Source organism: Callithrix jacchus, chromosome 7 (genome assembly GCF_049354715.1).
Source record: "Callithrix jacchus isolate 240 chromosome 7, calJac240_pri, whole genome shotgun sequence".
Lineage (NCBI taxonomy): Eukaryota > Metazoa > Chordata > Mammalia > Primates > Cebidae > Callithrix > Callithrix jacchus.
The window spans coordinates 126,793,694-126,820,629 of record NC_133508.1 but is presented as its reverse complement, the minus strand read 5'-3'; the positions used below and the strand labels follow the sequence as shown (position 1 = coordinate 126,820,629).

Here is a 26,936-nt window from a genome sequence, read left to right as displayed (position 1 = left end):
CACTAGAAAGGACTGAGGCTCCAAGGTGACTCCTATAGTAAGTGAAGGAGCTATTTTAAGCAAGTGAAGGGGCAGGGCTGGGTTTCCCATTTAGAAATACATTGTCAGCTGCAGTCGTTCTTGGATATTCACTTGGATTGATCTAGTGTCATCTTTGTCAAGAAATTTCAAGCCATGAAACAAAAGCATCCAGCCTGACTAAGCAGCTGATAAAGTTGTTGAAATCCATGTTCCCTCCTTCATCTAAGTAGTGTCAGATGATTGTGTTGCAGAGTTGCTCATTCAGGTGAAACCCTGCTGCCTCAAAGGCCCTGTGAGTTCACTGCTGGAAATGGTTCCCAATCAGTCAACATCCAACTGCTTGTATATTGCCTGTCACCTTTTGATGTTGTTCCACAGCTAACCTAATTCCTCAAAGCCCAACTTGCCTGTGGTGTCACTATCCATTGTAGCCACCATGCTGTGCCATGTATCAATGCTAAAGCCATGAGTCTTCCATTCAGTCATACTGATCACAGTCTTATTGAGAACATTCATGAGTTCTGCAAACCTGACCTCAATTTCATCCCCAGCCAACTGGGTAAAGAGTCTCTGGAATGAAGGACCTCCTCACTCTTGTTGGCCTCAGTGTTGGAGCAATGTGTGTGTGGAGGCAGGGGTTCTGGGTTGTGCTGTGTAGCCACCTCCCTGATGGAGCTAATGACTCCACCTAGGAAGAACATGGCTGCTCTGCTGCCTCTGCTGAAGAACTGACTGGCAGACCTCTGGATGTGAGGTGGGAAGTGGCAGTGGCAGCAACAGGAGAGAAGAAGACCTGGATAGGGGCCTGGGGAATGTGCTTCGAGGCCTGATCAGTCCCCATGGGCTGGGGACTCTATGGCTTTTGATTAGAGAGTTTTGTCCATTCACATTCAATGTAGTCATTGATAAGTAAGGGCTTAATCTTGCTATTTTATGTGTTTTCTAGTTTTGTGGTCTTCCTTTTCTGTCTTCCTTTTAGTAAAGGTGATTTTCTCTGGTGATATGTTTTAATTTCTTGCTTTTTATGCTTTGTGTATCTGTTATATGTTTTTTGATTTGAGGTTACAATGAGGTTTGCAAATAATATTTTTAACCCTTATTTTAAACTGATGACAACACTGATTACATAAACAAGTAATAAACAAGCAAAGAGAAATTAATAAAAATGTATGCTTTAATTTTATCTCCCTGCTTTTCAAATTTTTGTTGTTTCTATTTCTATCTTATTATACTGTCTATGTCTTGAAAAGTTGTTATAGTTGTTATTTTAGATAGGTTCATCTGTTAGTCTTTCTACTTAGATATGAGGAGTTTTTACATCACAATTATGGTGCTATAATATTTTTTCCCTGTGTCCTTCCTTCCACCAGTGAGTTTCATACCTTCAGATGATTTTTTGATTGCTCATTAATGTCCTTTTCTTTCAGATTGAAGGAATTCCTTTAGCATTTCTTATAATACAGGTCTGTTATTGATAAAATCCTTCAATTTTTGTTTGTCTGGTATTCACTGACTTTTATAAATTATAAAGTTGACTCATCGAAAAAATTATACATGGGATAATTTTACAGTATTATATGCAATGAATCATTTCTCTTGATTGTACATTATTCTCAATACAAATTAAAATTAGTCCATAAATAGATCTTTGGCTTTTTATGCTTTTAAAAATGGATTTACCCAGTTTGAATTTTCAATAATAATCTCAGAAAACACCCATATGAATTCCTGATGTTAAAATAAATTGATTTTGTTGGACTAAGTCCTCTTTTTATTTCTGTTTTTTAATTTAAATTGAGTACTTTAGGAATAATATAAAGGAATTTGGGGATATAATTCTTCCCCAAAATATAAATTATTTCCAATTTTCCAGATAGAATCTGTTAAGAATTTAATCAAAAATATGATACTAAATTATAAACTCTTGATGGCAGTAGGACTATAAGCCAAATCTAGAATTCTGATATAGTTCGAAGATGTCTAATTTTATTTTTCTGATCTTTGAATCCCTTCTTCTCATGCCCTAATCTCATTTCCAGTCTCATCTTTCATTTTGACACACCTATTCAGTGCTTCAGTCAGATGGAATGATTCTACAGTACCTTTAGTAAGACCTACACTTTCTAACATGTCTGACGTGGCTTATGCTGGTCTTTCCACTTGCATGGTCCCTTCATCTCTACAAGTACACGTTGTATAAATTTTTAAAAGACTAGCTATTTTAAACTTAGTGCTATTTTTAAAGGTCAGACATATTCTCTTCTTGCTCTAAACTCAGAGTACTTGTTCCCATTTATTGGAATTACACATTTTCTTTTACATTGTAGCTTTTGATCTCATTTCTGGCAAACATTACCACCCTGGTCCCATTTATATTTTTACATGTTTATGTCCCTCACCAGAAAGTCATCTTTATAAGGGCAGAGACTACTATATTCAACTATGCATAAAACAGAATACAGTGCCTGGCATTTAGTGAATAAACAATAAACACTTAGTGGGTTTAATTTATAGCATTTTTATCCTCAATACAGCCCATAACTGATAAAAAATTGCTAAAGAAATGCTTGTCCACATCTGAAGTTTGAACTTAAGACTGTTTTCAAAATGTATTTTTTTTTGCCCTACTATCTAGGTATATATAGCCTAGCTGAAATAGTGAGTGAACAAATGAATGAATGAAGAGTAGATGCCTAATCTCTTGCTGCCATATACTTTCTAGGTTGATTGCAAGAATGACTTGTGGATGTTTGCACTGATAGTGCATTTGAGTGGCCATTTCATCACAACACCATGGACACCATCAATCGCCAAGCCTGGGAGAAGCTGGGGCATCCTTCTAGGACCTGAACCACCATGATTTATTGATTTTACAGGAGTGGCAGCTAAGGCTGTACCTCTTTTCTATAACTCAAAATCAAGATTGGATATAAGAGGATACAAGGCAAAAGAGAATGTTCATAAAACTTGTTTCTAAGTGATATTTGGAAATTGTGAGATAGGGTGCTTGTCTTACCTTGGATAAGCTCTGTCTATGTGGTTGAACTAACAAAGCTAACCAGGGTAGTATCCTCACTTAGACCTGGGGATGTAGAGAACTCCACTGAGTGTGTGAATTTCTTTTTAGCTTAGTTTAAATTGTATGGGATTTCAGGCTATAACTGAAGATAGTTGAATGCCCCGTTATCAAAGATGAGTACTTGAAGGATGTCTTAAAACTGATTTGAGGTGACAGAGCATGATATTGGTGGTAGAAGATTCAGTAGGAGGTGGGAATCAACCTAGAAATTTGATGTCAGTTTTTATTTAAGACTTGATCAAAGCCTGTTTCAGTGGTGATTTTTGGTTGTTAAAAGGTGATTGATAATTTATTTTCATTATTTTGTTCCTTGAAAAACTCCAGCAGCTTGAGTTTGCATATATTAAGGAAATTTAGGCCCAATGTTGGATGAAGTGATTTTAGGCCAATTAGTACCATGAAATTTGTACCGTATCCAGGTTACAATCAGTGCTATAACTTTACAAGGGTCATATATATATATTCCTTATTAAATACATTTTCTGTCCTATATAAAGAAAAATAATTACAGTCATCTCTCAGTATACACAGAGACTTGGTTCTAGGAACCCTGTAGTTCCTAATCCATGCAAACTCCTTGCCTACTCAAGTCCAGCAGAATTCATGTATACCAAAAGATGGCCCTTTATATATGTGTGTTTCACATTCCTCAAATAATGTATTTTCATACTGTGTTTAGTTGAAAAAAAATCCATGTTAAGTGAACTTGAAGTTCAGACCCACATTGTTCAAAGGTCACTGTAATCAGATTGGAAGTTTCTAAGTACATAATAACAATGAAATAAAATAAACTACTTTTAAAAACATATACTTCCAGCATATTTTGCTAGAGGCTAGATAGTTACATCTTTCAGAGAAAGAATATTTATACGTGAAGAAGTCAAGAAAAAATAGACATATTCTTCCAGTAAGACAATAAAAATCTTTATTTTGTCTTTGACATGTTGTCACCTTCTTCATTCTTTCACACTGTCTAATAAAGGTTAATTTTGTAAGAAAGGTCTGGCCCTCAACTGATTCTTGGGATATAACCAATATGCCCTTAGAACAACCTGCCTTATAAGAATATTCTGGACATGTCGAGGGCTTGGACCATACCAGATACTTTCTGCTAAAAATGTGATTTATGGTGGAAATCTTAGGATATGCCTCACCAGTTTGACGTCTGAAGGCGCAGGAGTCTGAGTAAATAAGATCAGCCGCGTGAGCACTCCTTTCCTATGTGACTGCCCTCTAATAAAAACACTAGACACTAAAGTTCGTGTGACCATCCCTGGTTGACATGTGTCACACATTGTTAGTGGGAGAATTAGGTAATGTCTGTGCAACTCCCAAGGGAGAACACAAGTCCAAGCCTATGCTTGGTCTCAGACTCTGGTCCATGTCGCTTTTGCTTTTGTTGTTTCAATTTGTAGCTGTTTAATGTAGTAAGTTGTAACTGTGAGCATAACATTTTTCTGAGTTCCATGTCTTCTAAAGGGTCATTGAGACTGAAGATGGAGTTGGGGTCTCTTGATCCCACTTTACTGTCAAAAGAGGATTCTCTAGAATGTCTCTGAACCATTGAAACATGGCGAAAGCATGATCAGTAAAGGAAGGATGAGTGGTGATTATAAGGTGGTTTTATTGTGCCCCAACTGAATAGTGTCTTAGTTTTCTTTAACTATAGTCTTTAGATAACATTGAATGAGATTCTTGTTACAACCATCAAAGATATCTGAAATAGATCTATTGAGTTTTGAAAGTATCAGATTTGACCAGATATGAAATACTGGATATTGAAAGGTCTAAAATTGTTCTAATTTCTTTACAGATCTGGGTGAGCCTCTCTGTAAAGCACAGAGAAAAATTCTTTCTTTGATACAGTTTTATAGAGACTGTGATACATGAAGTTACAGATTTGTGTGAGGTCGTAGATTTAAAGTCATCATATAAAGCACAGAAAAAAAATCTATCGTCGACTCAGTTTTACAGAGACTATAAGACATGAGGTCTAGAGAAGGACACTATACCAGGAAAGTTTCTTTTCTTCTCATAGCCTTTATTTTATTTTTTTTGAGACAGAGTCTCACTCTGTCGCCCAGGATCTGTCACCCAGGCTGGAGTGCAGTCACATGATCTTGGCTCACTGCAACCTCTGCCTCCTGGGTTCAAGTGATTCTCCTGCCCCAGCCTCCTGAGTAGCTGGGATTACAGTCATGTGCCACCACACTTGGCTAATTTTTGTATTTTTAGTAGAGACAGGGCTTTGCCATGTTGGCCAGGCTGGTCTCGAACTCCTGACCTCAAGTGATCTGCCTACCTCATCCTCCCAAAGTGCTAAGAATATAGGCTTGAGCCACTGTGCCTGGCCTCATAGCCTTTAAACCACCTCAGAGACCTTAACCTGGGGTCGAAAATTCAAACTACCTATTACCATGGAAATTTCATGAGATTTTATTACCATGAAATTTTTATTTTTATTACCATGAAATTTCTGGAAATTTCATAAGATTTTACCAATTAAAAATAATCATGCATGCATCATCCTTTTTTTTTTTGAGACAGAGTCTTGCTGTGACATTCAGGCTGGAGTGCAGTGACACAATCTCAGCTCGCTGCAACCTCTGCATTCTGGCTTCAAGTGATTCTATTGCCTCAGCCTCCTGAGTAGTTGGGACTACAAGCATGTGCCACCACACCCAGCTAATTTTTTGTATTTTTAGTAGAGATGGGATTTCACCGTGTTAGCCAAGATGGTCTCAATCTCCTGACCTCATGATCCGCCTGTCTTAGCCTCCCAAAGTGCTGAGATTACTGGGGTGAGCCACTGTGCCCAGCCCCTTCCTATCGTTTTATATTTATAAGAGAAGCTTATTTAACACATCTTATGCCTGAACATACTCTTGAGGAGATGTACAGAAAAATAAGTTAGGTATTCATCTTCAAACAAACTTTACTTTTAATTTGAAACAAATACTATATTGCAAAAAGTTGCACTTGGGCCCGATGCCCTGTCTCCCTATTTTAACAGGTAGTTTATGATGACTTTCCATGATCTGGGTACCATGGGCAACTTGAATCCTGATTCCAAGAGTCCTTAAAATGTTTGGGTGTTTGTATTTCCCTAGTATATGGATATCTAGTAAATGGCCTCAGAGGTTCCTAGAAAAAGAATGAGGGAAATCATTATCATGTATTTGTGTCCTGGAGTTGCAGTGTCCTTTTCCTGGGATACTGTCCTCCACTCAGTTGAGTTCACGGTCTGAAATTAGCTCAGATCAAGGCTATGGATGTGACACTGTATCGGGGCTACCTCTCAACTTCCTGGTTGAGAGGTACTATTTCACTTGATTATTTTCTCCACATCCCATCTAACCCTATGGCTGGTCCACTGTAGTGACCATCTTCAGAATTCTCTCAGTCAGGCCTAGCTGTCTGCCATTCATTACTATAACTGAATCTACTTAGATTCAACAATTAAGGGTCCACACCAGGCCTCTCTGTGTCTGGATCTATCATTCCTTATCAAAGGGTTCAGTTCTGGAAGGGTACATTATCCTTTCTAGCTGAGCCTACCACAAAGAGACCACTACTGACTTTACAAGGTTGGCAGAATCCCTCTTATCAGTACTTAATCGTAATGTTTGGTACACTTGTGTTTCTAACACCTAAAACTCCAATTCAGAGATAGGAAGTAGAGGCTACTATAGCTGAGATTTCAAAGGCCACAAAAAAGTGTATGCCTTAGTCATGAAACAAATAGAAGGGATTGAAAAACCAGGCCAAAATGAAAACAAGAATAGGATGCAAATTTTATGCATTCTAGTATTCAGATCTTAGTCTTAGACCCTTCGTTAAGCTGACTGATGTAATTCCTAGAAGCAACAAGCAATTTCATCATCTGATAGTCAATTTTGCTATTTTTTATTGTTTTTATTATTAGCATTGTCTCTTACATTTTCTCATTTCTGAGTAGATAAAATAAGATTTCTTTATAAAATTCAAAAGATAGACTATAAAATGAAGACTATGTGTTCCTTCAACCCCTACATTCACCTGGTTCTTCCCAGAAGGAGCCAATCATAGTAGACTTTCATTAATCTTTCCAGAGATATATTTGCATGCTTGTATATAATAATTGCATTTTTTTCTTGGTGAAAAGATATTCTACATTGCTTTACAACTTTTTTTTTTTCATTTTACAATATCTCTTCAAGACCATTCTTTACTAGTAAAAATAGAGCTTCACTGTCAATTTGTTTACTGGCTATAGGATATTCCAGTTCATACACATACTAAAATTTATCTTACAAATCTTATGTGAAGGACATTCAAGTACATTCTGATTTTTGCCATTAAAAGCAATGCCTCAGTGGACCTCTTTTATGTAAATGATTTTTCAAAATTATATTTCCTAAAAATAAACATGGTTTTTCAAAGCGTATATGCATCTGTTCTATCTAATATGGGCCAGGCACTAATATCCTCTAATAAGCACTTTTTATGTTTAGAATTTTGCTGAATGAGGGCCAGGTGCGGTGGCTCATGCCTGTAATCCCAGCAATTTGAAAGGCCGAGGCGGGTGGATCATTTGAGGTCAGGAGTTCGAGACCAGCCTGGCTAATATGGTAAAACCCCGTCTCTACTAAAAATGCAAAAATTAGCCAGGTGTGGTGATATACACCTGTAATCCCAGCTACTAGGGAGGCTGAGGCAGGAGAATCTCTTGAACCCAGGAGGCGGAGGTTGCAGTGAGTTGAGATTGCATCACTGCACTCCAGCCTGGGTGACAGAGTGAGACTTTGTCTCAAAAAAAAAAAAAAAACTTTGCTGAATGAATATAATAAAAATACAGATCAAAAATAGGCCAAAGCATATATGTACTACGATGCCTTCTTCTTGGCCTGATCCACCACTCCATGAAGGTTTTAGAAAGAGAAGAAAATAATAGGTGAAGACTTATCCTATTCTTCTGTACTGAGAGACTAAACCAAATCTGAAAGGCAGGGTGAGAAACTTTATAATATCCTTAAAAGAGGAGCTTATGCTTTTTAAATAATGAGCTCACACCTTTGACAACCTGACCAATTAATTTAGCAGGAGCAGACAATATCGAAGTTAGCTCATCCCCAAGTTTGTCCAGGGTCCGTGCAATCCAGGGAGTATCATCATTTTTTGTAGTATCGATCATATGTTTCAATTGACTTATCTCTACATTCATCTCCTCAGATTTCTTCCTAAATCCTTCATCAAGCAAATCTTTTTGGACCTAAAAAATGTAGGAAGAAAAGTAAATTTTTAAAAATCCCCATTCTATTAAGACTTACATTTTGTATTTAAGAATGGTGTGGAACTTTTAAAATTTTACTCCTAAAAACATTTTCTCAATTGTTAGAGGAGAAATTGGACCTCGACATTGTGAGGAAGCATAGTTTATAACTTTATTAGTATTCACCCACTATTATCGTTTTGCTATGTTGCTAACCCAGGTATGTGGACAAATTCTACATGTTTCTGCCCAAAAAAATGCCAGTTGGGAGGTAGCCATTGGTCTGATTGCATAAATTCTCAGCACCAATTGGGCAGCATGGTCACCCATATTATAGAAATAACAGGAACTTATAAGCTGATGTAGAAATCCCTTATAAGAGAACTTTCAGATGGACAATGCAAGAATTCTCCCTACATTGTGTGCTAATTTGGGCAGGCTATCCACACACAGAGAAACAACTGCAGCAAGTTTAGAAACTGTCCCTTTCCTGTCCTTTTAAGTCTGGAAATTTCTCATAGTTGTATGTCATCATGGAGGTACCTCAGGGTGTCTGGGTGGTAGTAGAGCTCCTAGTAATATGTGGTCTTGGTAAAGCAAACAGTTGCTGCTCATATAAAATACACCGCGTGGAATATCTGTTTAGCCTCTTGAGATTACCTTTAAAATCTCCCAAAACAGCAGCTCCAACCCTATTTATATCCCCCAAGGAGTTTTAGGGGTCATAGTCAATCTGAACTCTCCAGAATCTAAGTATAGAGAAGAATTCCAAGTCTTACTGAAACAATATTAAGAAACAAAAAGATTCAGGGCTTTCAGTGACTTCCAAGTAGCAAATGGTGTGCTTCCTTCCATGATGTTGCTGTAACCTTCACCAGCCCTTCCTGAGGTACCTGGGCAAGGACCGCCTGGCCTGCTGAGGCCATGGGCAGACTTACCTTCAGCTTGTGCTCCAACATCATATTCTGCTCTCTCAGTAAGTGTTCTCTTTCCATCTGCAGCTTCTCTTTCAGCTGGGCTATGTTTTCCTTGAGACTCTTCTCTTGAGCCTCCATCTGTTGCTGTTGCTCCTGTAGTTTCTGTTTCAAAAGTTCCTGTTCCTTCTCAGCTGCCTCCATCTTGGCCCGATCCACTGCTCCATGAAGGTTTTAGAAAGAGAAGAAAATAATAGATGAAGACTCATCTCTACCCTTCTGTGCTGAGAGACTAAACCAAATCTGAAAGGCAGGGTGAGAAATCACAGAATTCACCCAGGTCCACACCATTAGGAGCACATTAAGGTGCACACATTAAGAGCACATTTGAGAATGTGATGGGAAAGGCTCTGCCTGTCTGGCTGATGTACCATCACAGCCCTCCTTGTGATTTTCAGATTTAGCAGAGTGTATCTTCCACAGAGGAGGCAATTCCTCATTTTATGAAGGTTTTCCTGTTAAATCTGTCAGATAACATCGTAGAAACCTACCCATCCTGCTGCAAGCTGAGCCCTGCCACATACCTGCTACTGCCTTCTCTTTGTTAGTGAGGGCTTTATCTGACTGTAAGATGGATTTCTCTATCACCACCTGTGACTCCAGGAATCTCTGGAAGACCTCTTTTGCCTGTAGAAGCAAGAAAAAACACTTACATTTCTTTGAAAATCAATATTCTGGTTATTAGTGTTGCAAAAACAAATGTGGTTTTGTAACTTTTGCTTTATGCATAAAGTTATAATGAGGCCCCCTCCTTAGTGTGACCAGAGCCCCTCCTCATCTCCTGCTTCCCATCTCCCTCCAGTGCCTCTCCCACTGCTATAATATCTCCCTATACCTGCTCTGGGTTCCAGCCAGGCAGAACTATGTGTACAGGTGTACAAACTCCCAATCTCTGGTGCTTTTACATGTTTGTCTTCCAGTGTGCAATGCTGCCTCTAATCTATGCTGTTCTTTCTTTTGCCACGTGCTGGCTAGAACTTTAGGTAAGTTGTGTAATCTTCCTTGGGTACTAAGTTCAGTTCAGTAAAACTTCCAAAATAAGGTGTTTCTTAAAGTCATTAGAAAGATTAAACTAAAAGGTCTGGGGAAAGACTTTAACAATATACTGTAGGTAATAACAGCTCACTGTGAGTTAGCTGTATTATTACTACTGTTATGTTTATTTACACCACCTAGGTCGCTTATTTTCAGAGGTTCATAAGTGTCATTACTCTGTATGTAATTGTCTATTTATTTCACTCTCTCTCATTTTGATCAGCTTTGAATGCAAAGATTATGCTTTTCCCATGCAAATCACCATCTCTTGGTACATGACTAATTCTTATTCTATTTCTCCTGGATTTCTGAATATCATACTCTTTGTCTAGGGATAAAAATTTTTGTTCTCAGAAATAAATGGTAAGTAGTTGACACTGAAAGCTAAGGTGTTATGCTATCCCTCTGCTCTCTTACTACTCACGGCTGGAGCTGAAGCCTCCATTCACTCTATCCTATAAACTTGGCCATGTTCCCCTTATTTCTCACCTTTACTCCTTTCCCAGGCACTTGCCAATAGTCCTGTTCAACCCTTTCCTTTGTTTCCATGTAGAGCTTGTGCCCTCCAGGAACAGAGAAACTTCCTGCTGAAATACTTTCCATCAGGGCCTTAGAGAGCTCATTGAGTTTAGCCTGGCAGTACTGAACAGATGACTCTTCATTCTGCAGCAAGAAATCCTCCTTCTTATTCATTGTGATTTCCTGCAAGGGAAATGTAGAGAGATGTCACTGAAAGAAACAAATGGAGGAGATGAAATTCTAAAGAATCTGGTAGAAGGGTCAATCTAACTGTGGTCCTCATGAGAAAAACCTTCTAGTGGAGTAAATGTGGAATCAGACACAAAACTTGATATATTCGCAATGTTAAAAATTCTTTTCAAGACTATGGAAAAGTTCATTAACCTTCCTGATCTTCAGGTTCCTCATCTGTGACATGATGGGACTACATTCCATAATCTCTATGGTTTGTTGCAACTGTAGCATCCTGTGTGCCTGTCCTCAATGGTACAAGGATTCAAGAAAGAGCAGTGTAAGTTGAACAATGGTCCGGAATGAAGATCTGGTAAGAGGATCTTTGTTTCCTGGGAAAGGTGGACTCCGCACAGGAAAAATGCACTGCTCAGGAATGACTTGTGGGTGTTCAGAGCAGGCCTGGAATCCTTAGATTTGTTCACTTAAGGAAGATCTTAAGTGATCTATATTGATTTTACCTCAGTTATCAGAAGGTTTTCTGGTTGAATGCTTAAGGTTTGGGGAGAAAAGAGATATGTAGTCTTTTGAAACTCTATCCCTCATGATAATCCACCATAAGTTATTCCTCAGTGACAGATGAGCACTGGTGTCAATAAAGGCAACTATAGGCTTCATTCTTCAAGGGGAAGGATCATGAACTGTAATGACTAAGACAAATTACCACGAGCTTCTTCTGGAATTCCTGGTTTTCATCCTTGAAGGAGTGCTCCATGAAGATGGCAATGGCTTCCCTCTCACAGGCCATGTGCATGTCCAGCAGCTCCTGGAGCGTGTCTGTGGGGAACTTCACTCGCTGGGCCATCTGCTGGCTGTAGTAGTCAGCTGCCCTCTGCATGGCTGCTGAGTTCTCACGCTGGGCCAGAGTTATCACTGCATTTTCCAGACAAGGTACCGCTCCACTGTTGATGGCATCTACGTAAGTCACTGCCAGAGTTCCCAGACCTAAATGAACCAGGAGATGTATGGGGTAATACGAAACTAAAGCTCAGTGGGATCAGAGGCAACATTTCTGAGCACGCCCATGCACACATGCAAACACATACACCCACACCCCTACCTCCTTCTGCTATTATCTCTTTCATTTTCATACTGACTCTTCATGTTTATGGATCTCCAGTCACCAGTGCTAAAATTTTTAATATCTACTTTTACATAACACACTAGAGGGTAGATGGGAAATACTATTTCTCCTTTAAACAAATTTCAAGGAAAGTAGTTTACACAGGTAAAATGATGAGGCAGGGTAAATCATACCACATTTATTCCTAATTCTGAATCTACCCAATGGATTTTCAGGGACTTATGGACTCATATTTATTTCTAGATTTTTTTTTCTTTTTGAGACAGGGTCTTGCTCTGTCACTCAGGCTGGAGTGCAGTGGAGTGATCTTGGCTCACTGCAACCTCCGCCTCCCGGGCTCAAGCAATTATCCTGCCTCAGCCTCCTAAATAACTGAGACTACAGGTGCATGCCACAAAAAAGCTAATTTTTGTATTCTTTGTAGAGATGGCGTTTCACGATGTTGTCCAGGCTGGTCTCAAACTCCTGAGCTCAAGCAATCTGCCTGCCTCTGCCTCCAAATGTGCTGGGATTACAGGTGTGAGCCACCACTCACAGCCTTCTAGAGCCTTTTAAACTTCCAACATCTTTTATATTCTCTTTGCAAAGAATACTGAACACATAGGACTTCCTCTAAGAAAATATTATATGTCTGTTTTTATATTCAGTTAGATATTTTATCAGTAAAGGATTATTTTTCAGATATGTGGAAGCTACAGATATCAGTGACAGAGTTTGCCATATTGGAGAGGAATTTGTAAGTTACAATAAGTGAGATAATTATACACATTTCTTCACTGAGTGTGAATACCTATATATACATAGTTCTGTATGGAATCTAACAAAAATTCCGAGAAACACATTATACAATATATTCAACACATGAGGCCCCAGAGAAATGTGAAAAGGAGACTCACGATTCCCAGTGACCATGATTCCCTCTCTGAGGGTCTTGGTCCTTGCATGCGTGAAGATGTAAGAAGAGAAAGTGTTTGTTTGTTCCTGGAATTTGGGATCCAGTTGCTTTTCTGACATCTTCTCGATATTGGCTAGAAGGTTCTTATCATTTGTTGGCCGGTCAAAGACAAAACACTTCCGTTTTGGAAAGAAATGCCTGATGCATTCCCTGGGCAAATTGGATGTTTGAATTTTGGGATTCTTGCCTGGGGGATAAAGAAAACAGAGAATATATTGAAAAAAGTCTTGGTATAAGGGAGCTAAAGTTATTTTTGACAGGGTTTGTTGTCTTTCTTGCTGTCTTCTACACTTACAGCATGAACATTCAATACTTCTGTGCACATGAAACTTGTACCAGTGACAAAATGCTGGCAGGAAACTTTGGGAGACATCGGACCCAAGTACAAACAAAACCTGTGGCTGGTGTCTGTAGACCTGAACATAGTGCCAAGTATAAAGTATTGTTTATGAGACGTTTACTAAATGAATGGCTGAATTAATGAAATATCAAATGTAAATTTCTGGTCCACTTCATTCCATGTAGAAACTGAGCTGTGGGACCAAAACAAGAGCCAGAAATTGGGATAGTAAAAAAGATACCATGATTTAAGGAAACTACATTGATGCTAAAAGAATTTGTATAGTGTTAGCTATTTTTTAGCAAAATCATCTGAAGACTAAATGTAATAAGAATGTAATTTTGTTTTGTTTTTTTCCAGATGAGATCTTGATCCATTGCCCAGACTAGAGTGCAGTGGCACAGTTACGGCTTACTGTATCCTTGATTTCCCAGGCTCAAGTGATCCTTCCACCTTAGCCTCTTTAGTAGTTGGGACTACAGGTGTGCACCATGACACCTAGCTGATTTGTTCTAGTTTTTATAGAGACAGGGTCTCACTATGTTACCCAGGCTGGTCTAAAACTCCTGAACTCAAGTAATCTTTCCACCTCTGCCTTCCAAAGTGCGGACATTGTAGGCTTGAGTTACCATGCCCAGCCAAGAATGCAGTTTTAAGATAATCATCACTTCTCTATAAACTTTTAGGAGTAAAAGACTGTATTCTATTTGGCAGTATTGTTCTTCTGCCTATGAATTTTTAATAAATGTTTCAAGAAAGCATAAATAGAAAAATGAAAGCAAAAATGAGTGCACTGGAGTTGATATTTTTCATAATGTTTTATAAGTTACACACATAAATGTAACCCATTAAAACAATTATTATGAAATTATAGCATGGATACATATGTTGAATTTAAGTGAAAAACCATAACATAGAAAGTAAAATGAATATTCTGACAATTATCAGAAATTTTGAAAAGGCACAGATTGTAAAGACGTGTGTTTCTTCAGGTTACTTTAGCACACAAATCATTTTTGTAGATGATATAACTCTACAGGTACCAAAAAGTTATATCCCCCCATGAGAAGAATAATATCTGTGTAACATGTCGACGTAGTTTGGATGTGTGTCTCCTCCAAACCTCGTGTTCAAATGTGACCTCCCAATATTGGAGGTGGGCCTAGTGGGAAGTGTTTGGGTCACAGGGGCAGATTTCTCATGAATGCCTTGGCACCATCCTTGTGGTAATGAGTTCACACAAGATCTGGTTATTAAAAAGACTGGGACCTTCCCCACTTTGTTGTTCCCTTTCTCACCATGTGACACACCAGCTCACCCTTAACCTTCCACCATTAGTAAAAGCTTCCTGGGGTCTTGACTGGAAGGAGATGCTGGTGCCATGCTTGTACAGCCTGCAGAACTGCTGAGCCATATAAACTTTTTAAAATAAATTACCCAGGCTCTGGTATTCCTTTATAACAATGCAAGCACACACATATGTTTTTATTAGATAGGCTTTTCATTGTAATTTCATGTCTAACACTTATCTGGTCAATCATTTCTAAACACAGAAAAGCAGAGGGCAAAACAGGGATCATGAGCATCTTGTTTTTAGAAAGTCTTAGCACCCATTGTAATCTGAATGCTAAGGTGCTAATTGTACAAAGAACAAATCTGTCTTGAATAATCTATCTGGACTTTAGGCTCTACTCTTCTTAAGTGAACTAAACTCCATTCCTAGAGCTCTTCAACATGCCTCCCAACCCTCATTTCTACAGACCTCAATCTAGTCTCAAATACAAATGAAACCCCAGAGATGACAGGCAGTGTTTAGCAGATCACACACCCATTGGACTGCCCACAGCCCAGGCCACACTCTGATACCTTGAGTCAGCTTCAAGGCATTCTCCAGGTACTCATCTTCTGTGATAGGATGACCGTTCAACTTCAGCTCCAGAGTGAAATCTCGTACAGTCCAAATAAAGTCTGGAAAGAAACTCACAAACTCGGTGGAATCTTCTACTCCATCAGGCCTTGGGGAAGACTTTGCCTTAATTAGTTCTGTGAGCTCCGTCACATAACTAGGACTTAGCTAAGGAAAAGCAACTGTCTGCCCACAACTCACACATTTCTCTTATTAAAAAATTATAAACATTCTCTTTCGTCTTGGGTTCCCTATGCTGCACCAAGGGTAATTAAATAAAAGGGAAGGAGGAAATGACTTGCTCTCCATTCCTATAAAGTCAATGAAACTTGGTGGTTCTGTTCTGTTCCCAGAAGGATACTGCAGCTGCTCCAGGGCCTGGTGGTTGATGGTGCTCATGCTGTTGTAGACAAAGCAGCTGCACAGGAGCACGGCCAGGGCAAAAATCCAGGAGTCATTCTTAGGGTCACCCTTAAAAGCACAATGGAGCAAAGGACTTAGGAGTGTAGCCTTTAGAAATTCACTGAGACATTTATTTTGTTAGTCTTTCATTTATGATTTCAGCTAGTGTATTTGCCGTACAAAGAAGATAGACATGAATGTAAACAACAGTTTGACAGTTACAATGAGCCTTCTAATCACAATTTCTTGACATGTAAAAGGATTCTAATTTTAATAGGGGTTTCCTTTTCCTCAATGGGGTAAAATAAGATGCATATATAGAAAAATTAGCACAATGTCTGGTTCTCAGTTGGATATTCATGGTAGGTATTAACACTCCTTCAGTCTACACCTATTTATTGGCCATGCATCACGTAAAAAAAAACCATACCATAGTATACATTACTGGGGATTTTAATTATATTCAGTTAAATTCAGCAAACACTTATAGGAAACTGAAGAATATTTCTCACAGTTCTTATGTTTAGAAAAGCAAATTTAATAAATTTACTCTCAAGGTGACTATTTCAAAGCTGTGACAAACATTCATAATGATGAACTCAATAAAAATGACAATATTTATAAAGAGATAACATCTTAGTAATGTACATAAGCAGTGGAATCCATAGCTATGTTAAGTTAAAAATTACGAGTCTATCCAGGAAGATAAGAGCTATGAAAATTGAAGAAAGTGTATGTGATGTGAATGCTTCTGGGAAGTCATGAGCTGAATGTTGAAGAATTGGTGGAATGTGAATTTGAAGAAATGAAGGTGATTCTGCAAGTAGAAAGGCCCACAGAAACAAAATCAGATATTGTAGATTTCAGGAGTCACTGCAACAAGAATAGAGTTTATTGGTTTGACTGAGCAGAGGGTAAATGCCAAAGATAAGACTGAATAGGGAGCTCCAGCACCTGGTTGATTAAGGGCTGTGAACTCTGTCAGATAACTAGGACTTAAGGGGTTGATTAGTTCTGTGAGCTCCACCACATAACTAGAACTTAGCTAAAGGTTAGGCTAATTTGTTTTTATAAATTAGAGCATGTCTAAATTAGAGAATAGTCCAGTAATTATTTCTACCCTAAACAGCATATGTAACTCATTCCTAGACCAAATATAAAAACTGAGATCTAGAGATTTCTACGTGATTCTAAGAGATTCTATATGGAATTTTGAAGGTAAGAAGAATAGCCTATTCATTACTTTATATCCCTCAATCCCTAATTTTTATAAAAGTAATCAATGAGAATTTTTCTTAAAGTGGGATTGTGAGAGACAATAAACTATTTAGACAGGAGTATATCATTGTTTGATAGATAACTTTAAAGTACCTATAAAAATCCCAAAGGCATTTTGTTTATTATTATTATCTTTTTATGCCCACGGTGGTTTCTAACTCCTAGCCTCAAGCCATCTCCACAATTTTATATTTTTTTGCTGTACTATTCACAATAGCCAAGGCATGGAGATTTCCTTCACAGATGAATGAATTTTTAAAAATGTGAAATCTATACCCAATGAAATACTATTATGCCTTTAAAAGGGAAATCGTTTCATTGGCAACAACCAGCCCCAATAATATTCTTAAATGATATTTTAAAAATCTGAAAATTAACACAGAATCACAAAAATTCTTGAATAATCAAAGTAATCATGAGCAGGAAGAACAAAGCTGGAGGCATCACATTTCTTGAAGTCAATATATATTGCAAAGCCACAGTAGTCAAAATAGTACAGTATTTGTGTAGAAACAGACATATAGATCAATGGAATAGAATAGACAATGCAGAAATAAATGTATACATCCACAATGAACTCCTTTTTGACAAATGTGTTGAGAACACACATTGGAGAAAGGATGGTCTCTTCAGTAAATGGTTCTAGGAAAACTGGATATCCACATGCATGCAGAAGAGCAATATTTAATCCTATTATACACCGTACAAAAAACCAATTCAAAATGGATTAAAGACTTAAATGAAAAACTACAAACTGGATCCAGAAATCCCACTACTGTGTATCTATCCAAGGAAAATGAAATGAGTATGTCAAAGAGGTGTCTGCAATTTTACATTTATTGTGATACTATTCACAATAGCCAAGGCATGGAGTCAACAGATGAATGAATTTTTAAAAATATAAAATCTTTACGTGATGAAATACTATTACACCTTCAAAAAGGAAATTGTGTCATTGGCAATAACCTGTATAAACCCAGAGGACATTAAGATACGTGTGGTATCTATGATACCGAGAGATCTTTGTGGGTAGGACCTTTACTTTGTTCACCAATGTCTATGCTACTCAGCCCGGAGGCCTGGAACTCAACCGCTTAACAAGCTTTTATCAAATTGAATCAAATCATTCACCACTGTGCCAAGAAATAAAAGAATGTTTTCCTAGTATACCATGATAACTAATCTTGTCTAGAAGTGTGATTCAAACAGGCCGAAGTTTGCCTTATTCACTATAGTTGGATTTCTAGTTTTCACAAATAGATCACAGCAGTTAAGCCACAAGGATCATGTCTGGAATAAAAAAATCTGTCTATGACTCTCTGTCTTACCTTTTCCACATCGCCCAGACCCTCGGTGTCCAGAAGAACCAAGGTGTGGTTTGGCTTGAAGGGGTGGGGCACACACCACATCCAGATGCCCTTGGTTTCAGACTGCACCGTGGATCCCAGAGGGAAGCCTGTGGAGAAGAGGAGGAAGCTAAGCACAGGGACAGCAAAGCAGCCAAGCAGCCCTTGAGGCCACAGCGTCAGACTGGTTGGATTGTAACTACCCCAGCATACAAGATGATGCTTTCTGTGTTTCCTCAAGAATGGCTCTCTCTGTGAGTCATCTATTTCAAAAAGCAAGAGACTTTAAATGTGATAATGATGCCAAACAAGGGCTCAAAATGGAGACAAAGAGGACTCCATGAATCAGACAAAATGAAGGTCACTGAAAACAGGAGTATCTTAAAAAGTGGTGGGGTTCAAAGTTAGAGAGGAGTGGGTTGAAGAAAGACGCAAGAAAGAAAAAATTCAAACAGGGAAATTGAGATTTTTTTTTTTGCATTGAAAAGTGATTAATAAATCGAAAACAAACACAAAAACAAAACAAAAGTTGGTGGCCATGATAGGATGTGAAACTTGAGAAGGGTTTTTAAGATTATACAGATTAAAACAACTTCATATGTTGATGGGAATATTACATGAAGAAAGAAAAATATGGTGTAAGAGAAAGGAGACACAATTACAGGAGCCCAGGACTTGAATACACAGGGAAGGTAGGATTCTGGGCACTAATAATGGAGAGTTTCCTTAATGGGAATGAAGGAAAAAACATGGGAACGGATTATTGTAAGTGATTTGGTGGTAAGAATTAGAATGAGAAGATTGGTTTATTGAAAGGAATTGGAGCCTCGCTTCATGTGCCTGGGGTAGAGAATTAAGAAGCTGAGATATAGCTGGGATCAAGCAACTTGTCTGTGTCCCAGGATACCACTCACCCTTACCATGATTCTGTCCTGCCAGTTGGTTCATTAAGTAGGATTTGCCTGTACGGTACAGTCCAACAATAGCCACCACCACCACTGGCTGAGAAATCTGGTCAAGAATCTGTATCGCTTGCTGGTTCACCAATAGCTTCTCTTTGTTGTTTTCCACCAGGCAAATGGGAGCCAACATTTTGGGTACAGATTCCATGGCAACTGCCAACTTAGAATAGCCTCCTAGTAGAAATAAGGTACAATATCATTCTTTGTCTCACCGTTTCCCAAGCACCCATCAACAAAGGACTGATAAGACTTCTGTGTTTCTATTGGACAACATGTAATCTAGCATTTGCAGACAGCAGAAGGCTTCTTTTATCACTTTCCTAAATCTGTAATGACGTAAGTGATGAAATATGGAGCGTTATCTTCTTTAAAGTTTTACTTTGATAGTAATATTAACGTCCAAGTAATTGTTACAATAGGGGGCCCACTAATACTCCAAGCCCTGTGATGCATGCCTTAAGTATCTGACCTCACTGACAGAAAAACCTGCAAGTTAGAGATTATTATACCAACAAATATGCAAATGATATCATAAGTTTTACAAAGAGTACATGTAGAAATCATAAAGCCAGGATTACAACCTTGAACAATTGAGTAAAATAGCAGGCTAGGAAGTTCTAAGCCCTTCTTTCCTTGGAGACATCTCAAAACAACTTAAAAAATGGCTTAAATAATCTTATAGGAGCTCTGGAAAACGGTCAAAAGTCTACAGCAACCAGGCAAATGTCCAATACTTTTAAAAGGCACATTCAAAATTGTAGGAGATTCCATGGTATTTTGTTTGCTATTTCTACCCACTCCACTCAGTAACATGGACTTAGTTTGGAGGAGGTAGGTGTCTAGTTCCCAGTTCCCTCCCTTAAAGTGGAGGGAGCAAAGAAGACCTTATTTATAAAACACTAATATGACTGGGAGCAACATTTTCTGGCTCTGTTCTGCCTACCTTGTATTTCTGGTATGTCACTCAAAATGATTTCTGGTATCATACAAAATAATTTCGTGTGTATGATACCAAAAGGAAGCAAGTTAAAAAAAATTAGATACACCACACTTCATCACAATTAAAGACTTTTGTGCATCAAATAACACTATCTACTGCATAAAAATGCAACCCCTATGGAAAGGGAGAAAATATTTGCAAATCATGTTTCTTATAGAACACATAAAGAACTCCTAAAATTCACTAACAACAATAGCAGAAAAAAGAAATAAGAGAGGACACAAACAGATGGAAAAAAATTCCATGCTCATGATTAGAAAGAATCAATATCGTAAAAATGGCAGTACTGCCCAAAGTAATTTATAGATTCAATGCTATCCCCATCAAGCTACCATTGACCTTCTTCACAGAACTGGAAAAAAACACCTTAAATTTCATATGAAACAAAAAAAGAGCCCACAATGCCAAGGTAATTCTAAGCAAAAAGAACAGAGCTGGAGGCATAATGCTACCTGACTTCAAACTGTACTACAAGGCTACAGTAATCAAAACAGCATGGTCCTGGTACCAAAACAGAGATATAGACCAAGGGAACAGAACAGAGGCCTTGGAAGTAACACAACACGTCTACAACCATCTGACCTTTGACAAACCTGATAAAAACAAGCAATGGGGAAAGGATTCCCTATTTAATAAATGATACTGGAAAAACTGGCTAGCCATGTGCAGAAAGCTGAAACTGGACCCATTCCTTACACCTTATACAAAAAGTAACTCCAGATGGATTAAAGGTTTAAACATAAGACCTAACACCATAAGAGCTCTAGAAAAAAACCTAGGCAATACTATTTAGGACATACGATAGGCAAGGACTTCATGACTAAAACATCAAAAGCATTGGCAACAAAAGCCAAAAAAGACAAATGGGATCTAATTAAACTCCAGAGCTTCTGCACAGCAAAAGAAACTATCATTAGAGTGAACCACCAACCAACAGAATGGAAAAAAATTTTTGCGATCTACTCATCTGACAAAGAGCTTATATCCACAAAGAACTAAAAGAAATATACAAGAAAAAAACAAAAAAACCCAATCAAAATGTGGGTGAAAGATATGAACAGACATTTTTCAAAAGAAGACATTTATGTGGCCAAAAAACATATGAAAAAATGCTCATCATCACTAGTCATTAGAGAAATGCAAATGAAAACCACATTGAGATACCATCTCACACAAGTTAGAATGACAATCATTTAAAAATCTGGAGACAACAGATGCTGGAGAGGACGTGGAAAAATATGAATGCTTTTACACTATTGGTGGGAGTGTAAATTAGTTCAGCCATTGTGGAAGACAGTGTGGTGATTCCTCAAGGATCTAGAACTAGAAATACCATTTGACCCAGCAATCCCATTACTGGTTATATACCCCAAAGATTATAAATAGATCTATTATAAAGACACGTGTACATGTATATTCACTGAGGCACTGTTTACAATAGCAAAGACTTGGAACCAATCCAAATGCCCATCAAAGATAGACTGGATAAAGAAAATGTGGCACATATATACCATGGAATATTATGCAGCCATAAAAAAGTATGAGTTCATATCCTTTGCAGGAACATAGATGAATCTGGAAAACATCATCTCAGAAAACTGACACAAGAACAGAAAACCAAACACCACATGTTCTCACTCATAAGTGGGTGTTGAACAATGAGAACACAAGGACACAGGGAGAGGAACATCACACACTGGGGGCGTTGGGGGCTGGGGGGGCTAGGGGGACTTGGGGAGTGATAGCAAGGAGTGGGGAGGTCGAAGAGGGATAACATTAGGAGAAATACCTAATGTAGGTGACGGGGGGGATGGAGGCAGTAAACCACCATGGCATGTGTATACCTATGTAATAATCCTGCAAGATCTGCATATGTACCACAGAACTTAAATTTTAAAAAGTGGGCAGAGTAGACTAGATGTTTCTCCAAAGAAGAAATGGCCAATAAGCACATGAAAACATGCTCAACATCATTAATCCCTAGGTGAGTGAAAATCAAAACTACAGTGAGGTAACATGTTAGACCCACCTGTTAGGATGACTATTATTTGTGTTTTTTTTTAAAAAAAACCCAAACTCCAAACAGGTGTTAGCTAGGATGTAGAGAATTTGGAACCTGTGTGCACTGTCCATGGGAATGTAAACTGGTACTGTCACTATGGAAAACACTATGGTAGATCCTTGGAAAACCAAACATAGAATCAACATATGATGAAGAAATTCTACTTCTATATATACACTCCAAGAAATTGAAGCCAGGGACTCACACAGATATTAGTACACCAGCGTTTATGGAATCATTATGCACAATAGCCAAAAGATAAAAACAACTCAAATGACTATCAACAGATGAATAGATGAATAAAACATTGTATATAACTACGAGATATTATTCAGCCATAAAAATGTATGAAATTATGACACATGCTACAACATGGATCACTTTGAAGACATTATGTCGAGTGAAATATGCCAGACACAAAAGAACAGATATTGTATGAGGTACTAGAATAATCCAATACCTTAAGACAGAAATTAGAAGTGTAACTATGATGGGCTGGGGGAGGAGGGAATGCAGAATCATTGTTTAAAGGTAGAGAGACTCAGTTTACAATGATGACGTTCTGGCGATGGCTGCACAGCAGCATGAGTATACTAATGTCACTGAAGTATATTCTTAAAAATTATTAAAATAATAAATTTTATGTACATTTTACCAATGAAAAAGAGTGTAAGAGACAAAAGCCTGGATAATCTGGCAACCTATTACTCTGTGCTATGCCACTGCAACGACTTATCTGTCAGAATACTCTTCCTCAAAGACAGTGGTTATGCTATAAGGTTTTTGATCAACAACCTGCAGTAACTTTTTAATGATCATCATATACTGAAAATTGTTCTCTAATGCATCAGTGTGACCTTATATGTTCATCTATTATCTGCAGCTATAGAAGAGGGATGGGAATAGAAGGGAGAAGGGAAAAGATCCACTGTGGGATGAGAAACCTCTAGAGAATGCAGGGTACCTTTCCAAAATGTATTCTAGAATCTAAAGAATTCAAGTACAGGCTGAAGTACTTAGCCTAGAAGTGCCAGGTTCTCTGCAGTTTACTCCCACAGATGGGAATAAGAAAAATAATAAGAATAATAATACATGTAACATTGCATATTAGGTAGAGAGACAAGTTATAGATATCTAGAGAGAGAGATAAATTACCTACATATATTAAGAGATAAGTCAGAGAGATTTCTTTAGATTTCTTTTTGAGAGATAAAGTCAATGTCACCATTGGGTGAATCGAGGTGAAAGGCATATGAGATTTCATTGTAATTTTTTTAGAGGTAAAGTTTCATTCCATAAATTTAGTATTTAAAGTACAATTATTCTATAGATCTCTTGACACACCTTTTATTCCCATTATATTAAAATGGTTTTCTATGATATCTGCATTTCCTTATAATCCGAATATGTAAACATAATATTGTCTTCAATGTCTCAAATACTCACTTTTGTATTTATATGTCGAACATTCAAGATGCATCTAATGCTGTCAAAAATACCAGCTCTATCATTCACTACGTTTGTGGTCTTAACCAAGTAGCTTCATCTAGCTGAGCTTGTTAATTATCAGGGTCTGTGAGTTAAATTAGACATAGAATGCAGAGGGTGTTTTGATAATAAAATGAGACATTATAAGCTTATTTCTTAGCATAGCATAAGCTTATAATGTCTCATTTTATTGGAGTACAAAATAGGATTTCAATAAATGTTGAATTAAATGGAGGTTAAACTATAATAATTACAATAACAGTTGGTCCATTAGATTACATATTTCAATAAAATATGCAAACTGTAAATTACTAAGAAACAGAAACTACAAATAAATTTTTCACCAGAGCAAAACTGTAAAGTTCAAGCACGCTGTTGCTGTACAACCTGCTCTTGTCTGATTCTCCACTGAGGGGAGTGAGGAAAATGGAGATCAAGCCCGAGACCCTGACTTCTATGAAGAAATGCATTGTTATGTGATGTGTAACGTATTCATCACATTACAGTGACTGCAACTGTGCAGTCCCTTCTTAAAGTGAACAATAAAGGAAGCTCTAGGGAGATGTGCCTGCTATTGCAAACAACTTTATGTAAACCAGGCCTCTGCTTTCTTAGCTGTGTGGAAACCACAGATCTATTAACTTCTACTAAATGAAATACAGCAGCTGAATCCTATTCAGGATTGGATCTCAAACTCTGGTGTACATAAGAATCACCTGATCACATTAATGATCGTTTCTTTAGCTGTGCAGAAGCTCTTTAATTAGATCCTATTCTCAGCAGGCTAACATAGGAACAGAAAACCAAACATCACATGTTCTCACTCATAAGTGGGAGTTGAACAATGAGAACACATGGACACTGGGAGGGGAACATCACACACTGGAGCTTGTTGGGGGGTAGTGGTCAAGGGGAGGGAGAGCATTAGAACAAATACCTAATGCATGCAGGGTTTAAAATTTAGATGACAGGTTGATAGGTGCAGCAAACCACCATGAGATATGGTGGTTTAAAAAAAATCTTTTTTTAATATTAAACATAGTTTCTATTCTTCATCTTTAGAAAAAAAAATCACCGGAGAGAATTGTTCAAACCCATATTCCCAGGCCTAAGTATCTGTTTTGCAAGAGCTACAAGCGACTCTGATGTTCCTATGGGAAACTAATAACACACACACACAGCTCTCAAGCTTCCTAAGTGTGACTACTAGAAAGATAAAAAAGAAACTCTCCCTTCAGGTTAGAATTGCCTAGACTCCTTGTTCTCTGCATTCTGGGGCCTGCAGAGCCTGATAGAGGTAGCCAGGCAGGCGCCCACGAGGGCTTTTTCCAGGCCACTCACTGCTGCTCTGAGTTGATGTTTGGGAAGCATCACATCAGGGGATGCGGCGTGCCTGGCTGTCACCTCTCGGCTGTCACTGGTTCAAGTGGAGAAGCTGAGCTTTCCCAGAACTAAAGCCAGCCCCAGAATCGTGCAGGCCAAGCAGCAGGCACCCTGCCCTCCCTGTCCATTCCTCAGCTGCCATTCTGAACCAGAAACCAAGATTGAGTTAGAGACTAAGTGGCATGTAAAAGAAAGTGAACATACCTGCACTACAGCAGCACAGCAGGTCCAAGAACAGTTTTCAGTTACTTCTCACTCACCTCTTACTCTCTTTCCTCCTTCTACGTTTCTGTTCTTTCCCTCCTTTATAAAAGAAAAACAAGCTGAGTAAGCTAGTTGTTTCCACAAATGGGACGGTGCAGTAAAACAAAACTTGAATGTAAAATTAATCCATACTATTATTAAAGTGTTAGCAGAGGCATGTCTGAATTATTTAATGTGAGTTTGGGAGTTGTTGGGTGCAGGGGTTTAGAGGAGGTCAGAAAAAGTCACAGATACTGCACAGTCACACATTAGCAAGCACAGTCCTGCCAGCTTTCTTTTGTCTTTCCTGTCTTGGAAGGGTTCATGGGATTTCTTCTTGATACGCTCCCAGTTGACTTTAGTTTCCTTGGCACAGCAGAAAAACAGAAATCTACTGTAGTCATGTAAGCAAGGAAATTGAGAATACTTTAAGCATTTTCTCTTGGTGGGAATTCCTGCATTCTGGGGTCTTTTGTTAGCGAAGAGCTTTTGGTGTTTTATCTTTTTTTTTTTTTTTTTAATTTTTTTAAAATTTTTATTTATTTATTTATTTTTTATTTTTTATTGGATTATAGGTTTTGGGGTACATGAGCAGAGCATGCAAGACAGTTGCATAGGTACACACATGGCAGTGTGCTTTGCTTTTCTTCTCCCCTTCACCCACATTTGGCATTTCTCCCCAGGCTATCCCTCCCCACCTCCCCCTCCCACTGGCCCTCCCCTTTTCCCCCCAATAGACCCCAGTGTTTAGTACTCCCCTTTCTGTGTCCATGTGTTCTCATTTTTCATCACCCACCTATGAGTGAGAATATGCGGTGTTTCATTTTCTGTTTTGGTGTTTTAAATATGTTCACACACGCATACACACACACACACACACACACAGACACACAGAGGGATCGGTGAGAGAGAGAGAGAGAAAGAGAGACAGAGAATGAGAGGCATATCTAAAACTACTACAGGTATAAAAGAAAGAATGCACCATGTCTTTTATAGCAACATGGATGGAACTGGAGGTCGTTATCTCAAGTGAAACGACTCAGAAAGTCAAATACCACATTCTCACTCATAAGTGGGAGCTAAGTAATGTGTACACCTGGATATAGAAGGTGGAATGATAGGCACTGGAGACTTGGAAAAGTGGAAGGGTGGGGGGCTGGGTGGATGATGAAAAATTACTTAATGGGTACAATGTACATTATTGGGGTGAGGAATACAATAAAAACCCAGACTTTATTGCAGGTTAGATTCCAGACCCCTGCAATAAAGTGAATATTGCAATAAAGCAAGTCATACAATCTTTTAGTTTCCCAGTGCACATAAAACTTATGTTCATACAATACTGTAGTCTACTAAGTGTGCAATAGCAGTAAGTCT

The 26,936-nt window shown here is 38.2% G+C and overlaps 1 protein-coding gene and 1 pseudogene across 1 annotated transcript; both read right to left on the bottom strand.

The window, feature by feature from the left end:
• Positions 1-90: 90 nt before the first annotated feature.
• On the bottom strand, positions 91-722 carry LOC100406973 (calpain small subunit 1 pseudogene; annotated as a pseudogene).
• Positions 723-6,829: 6,107 nt separating this feature from the next.
• LOC100406614 (guanylate-binding protein 6) lies at positions 6,830-19,536 on the bottom strand. The gene is made up of 10 exons (XM_035253057.3): positions 19,342-19,536; positions 18,404-18,531; positions 15,757-15,866; positions 15,356-15,552; positions 13,091-13,336; positions 11,775-12,055; positions 10,850-11,062; positions 9,850-9,952; positions 9,290-9,483; positions 6,830-8,351 (listed from the first exon to the last, which is right to left on the bottom strand). The coding sequence occupies exons 1-10, from the start codon at positions 19,529-19,531 to the stop codon at positions 8,112-8,114; spliced, it is 1,902 nt and encodes a 633-aa protein (XP_035108948.1). The 5' UTR covers positions 19,532-19,536; the 3' UTR covers positions 6,830-8,111.
• Positions 19,537-26,936: the final 7,400 nt, after the last annotated feature.

What these genes read in the sequence shown, in the direction of transcription:
- LOC100406614 (XM_035253057.3), bottom strand. Translation starts at nt 19,531, where the DNA reads ATGGAATCTGTACCCAAAATGTTGGCTCCCATTTGCCTGGTGGAAAAC. An exon ending in AATTCCAGAAGAAGCTCGTG is followed by an intron (nt 11,063 to 11,774) that starts GTAATTTGTCTT and finishes TTTCCCTTGCAG; the next exon opens with GAAATCACAATGAATAAGAA. An exon ending in CAAAGAGAAGGCAGTAGCAG is followed by an intron (nt 9,484 to 9,849) that starts GTATGTGGCAGG and finishes TTCATGGAGCAG; the next exon opens with TGGATCGGGCCAAGATGGAG.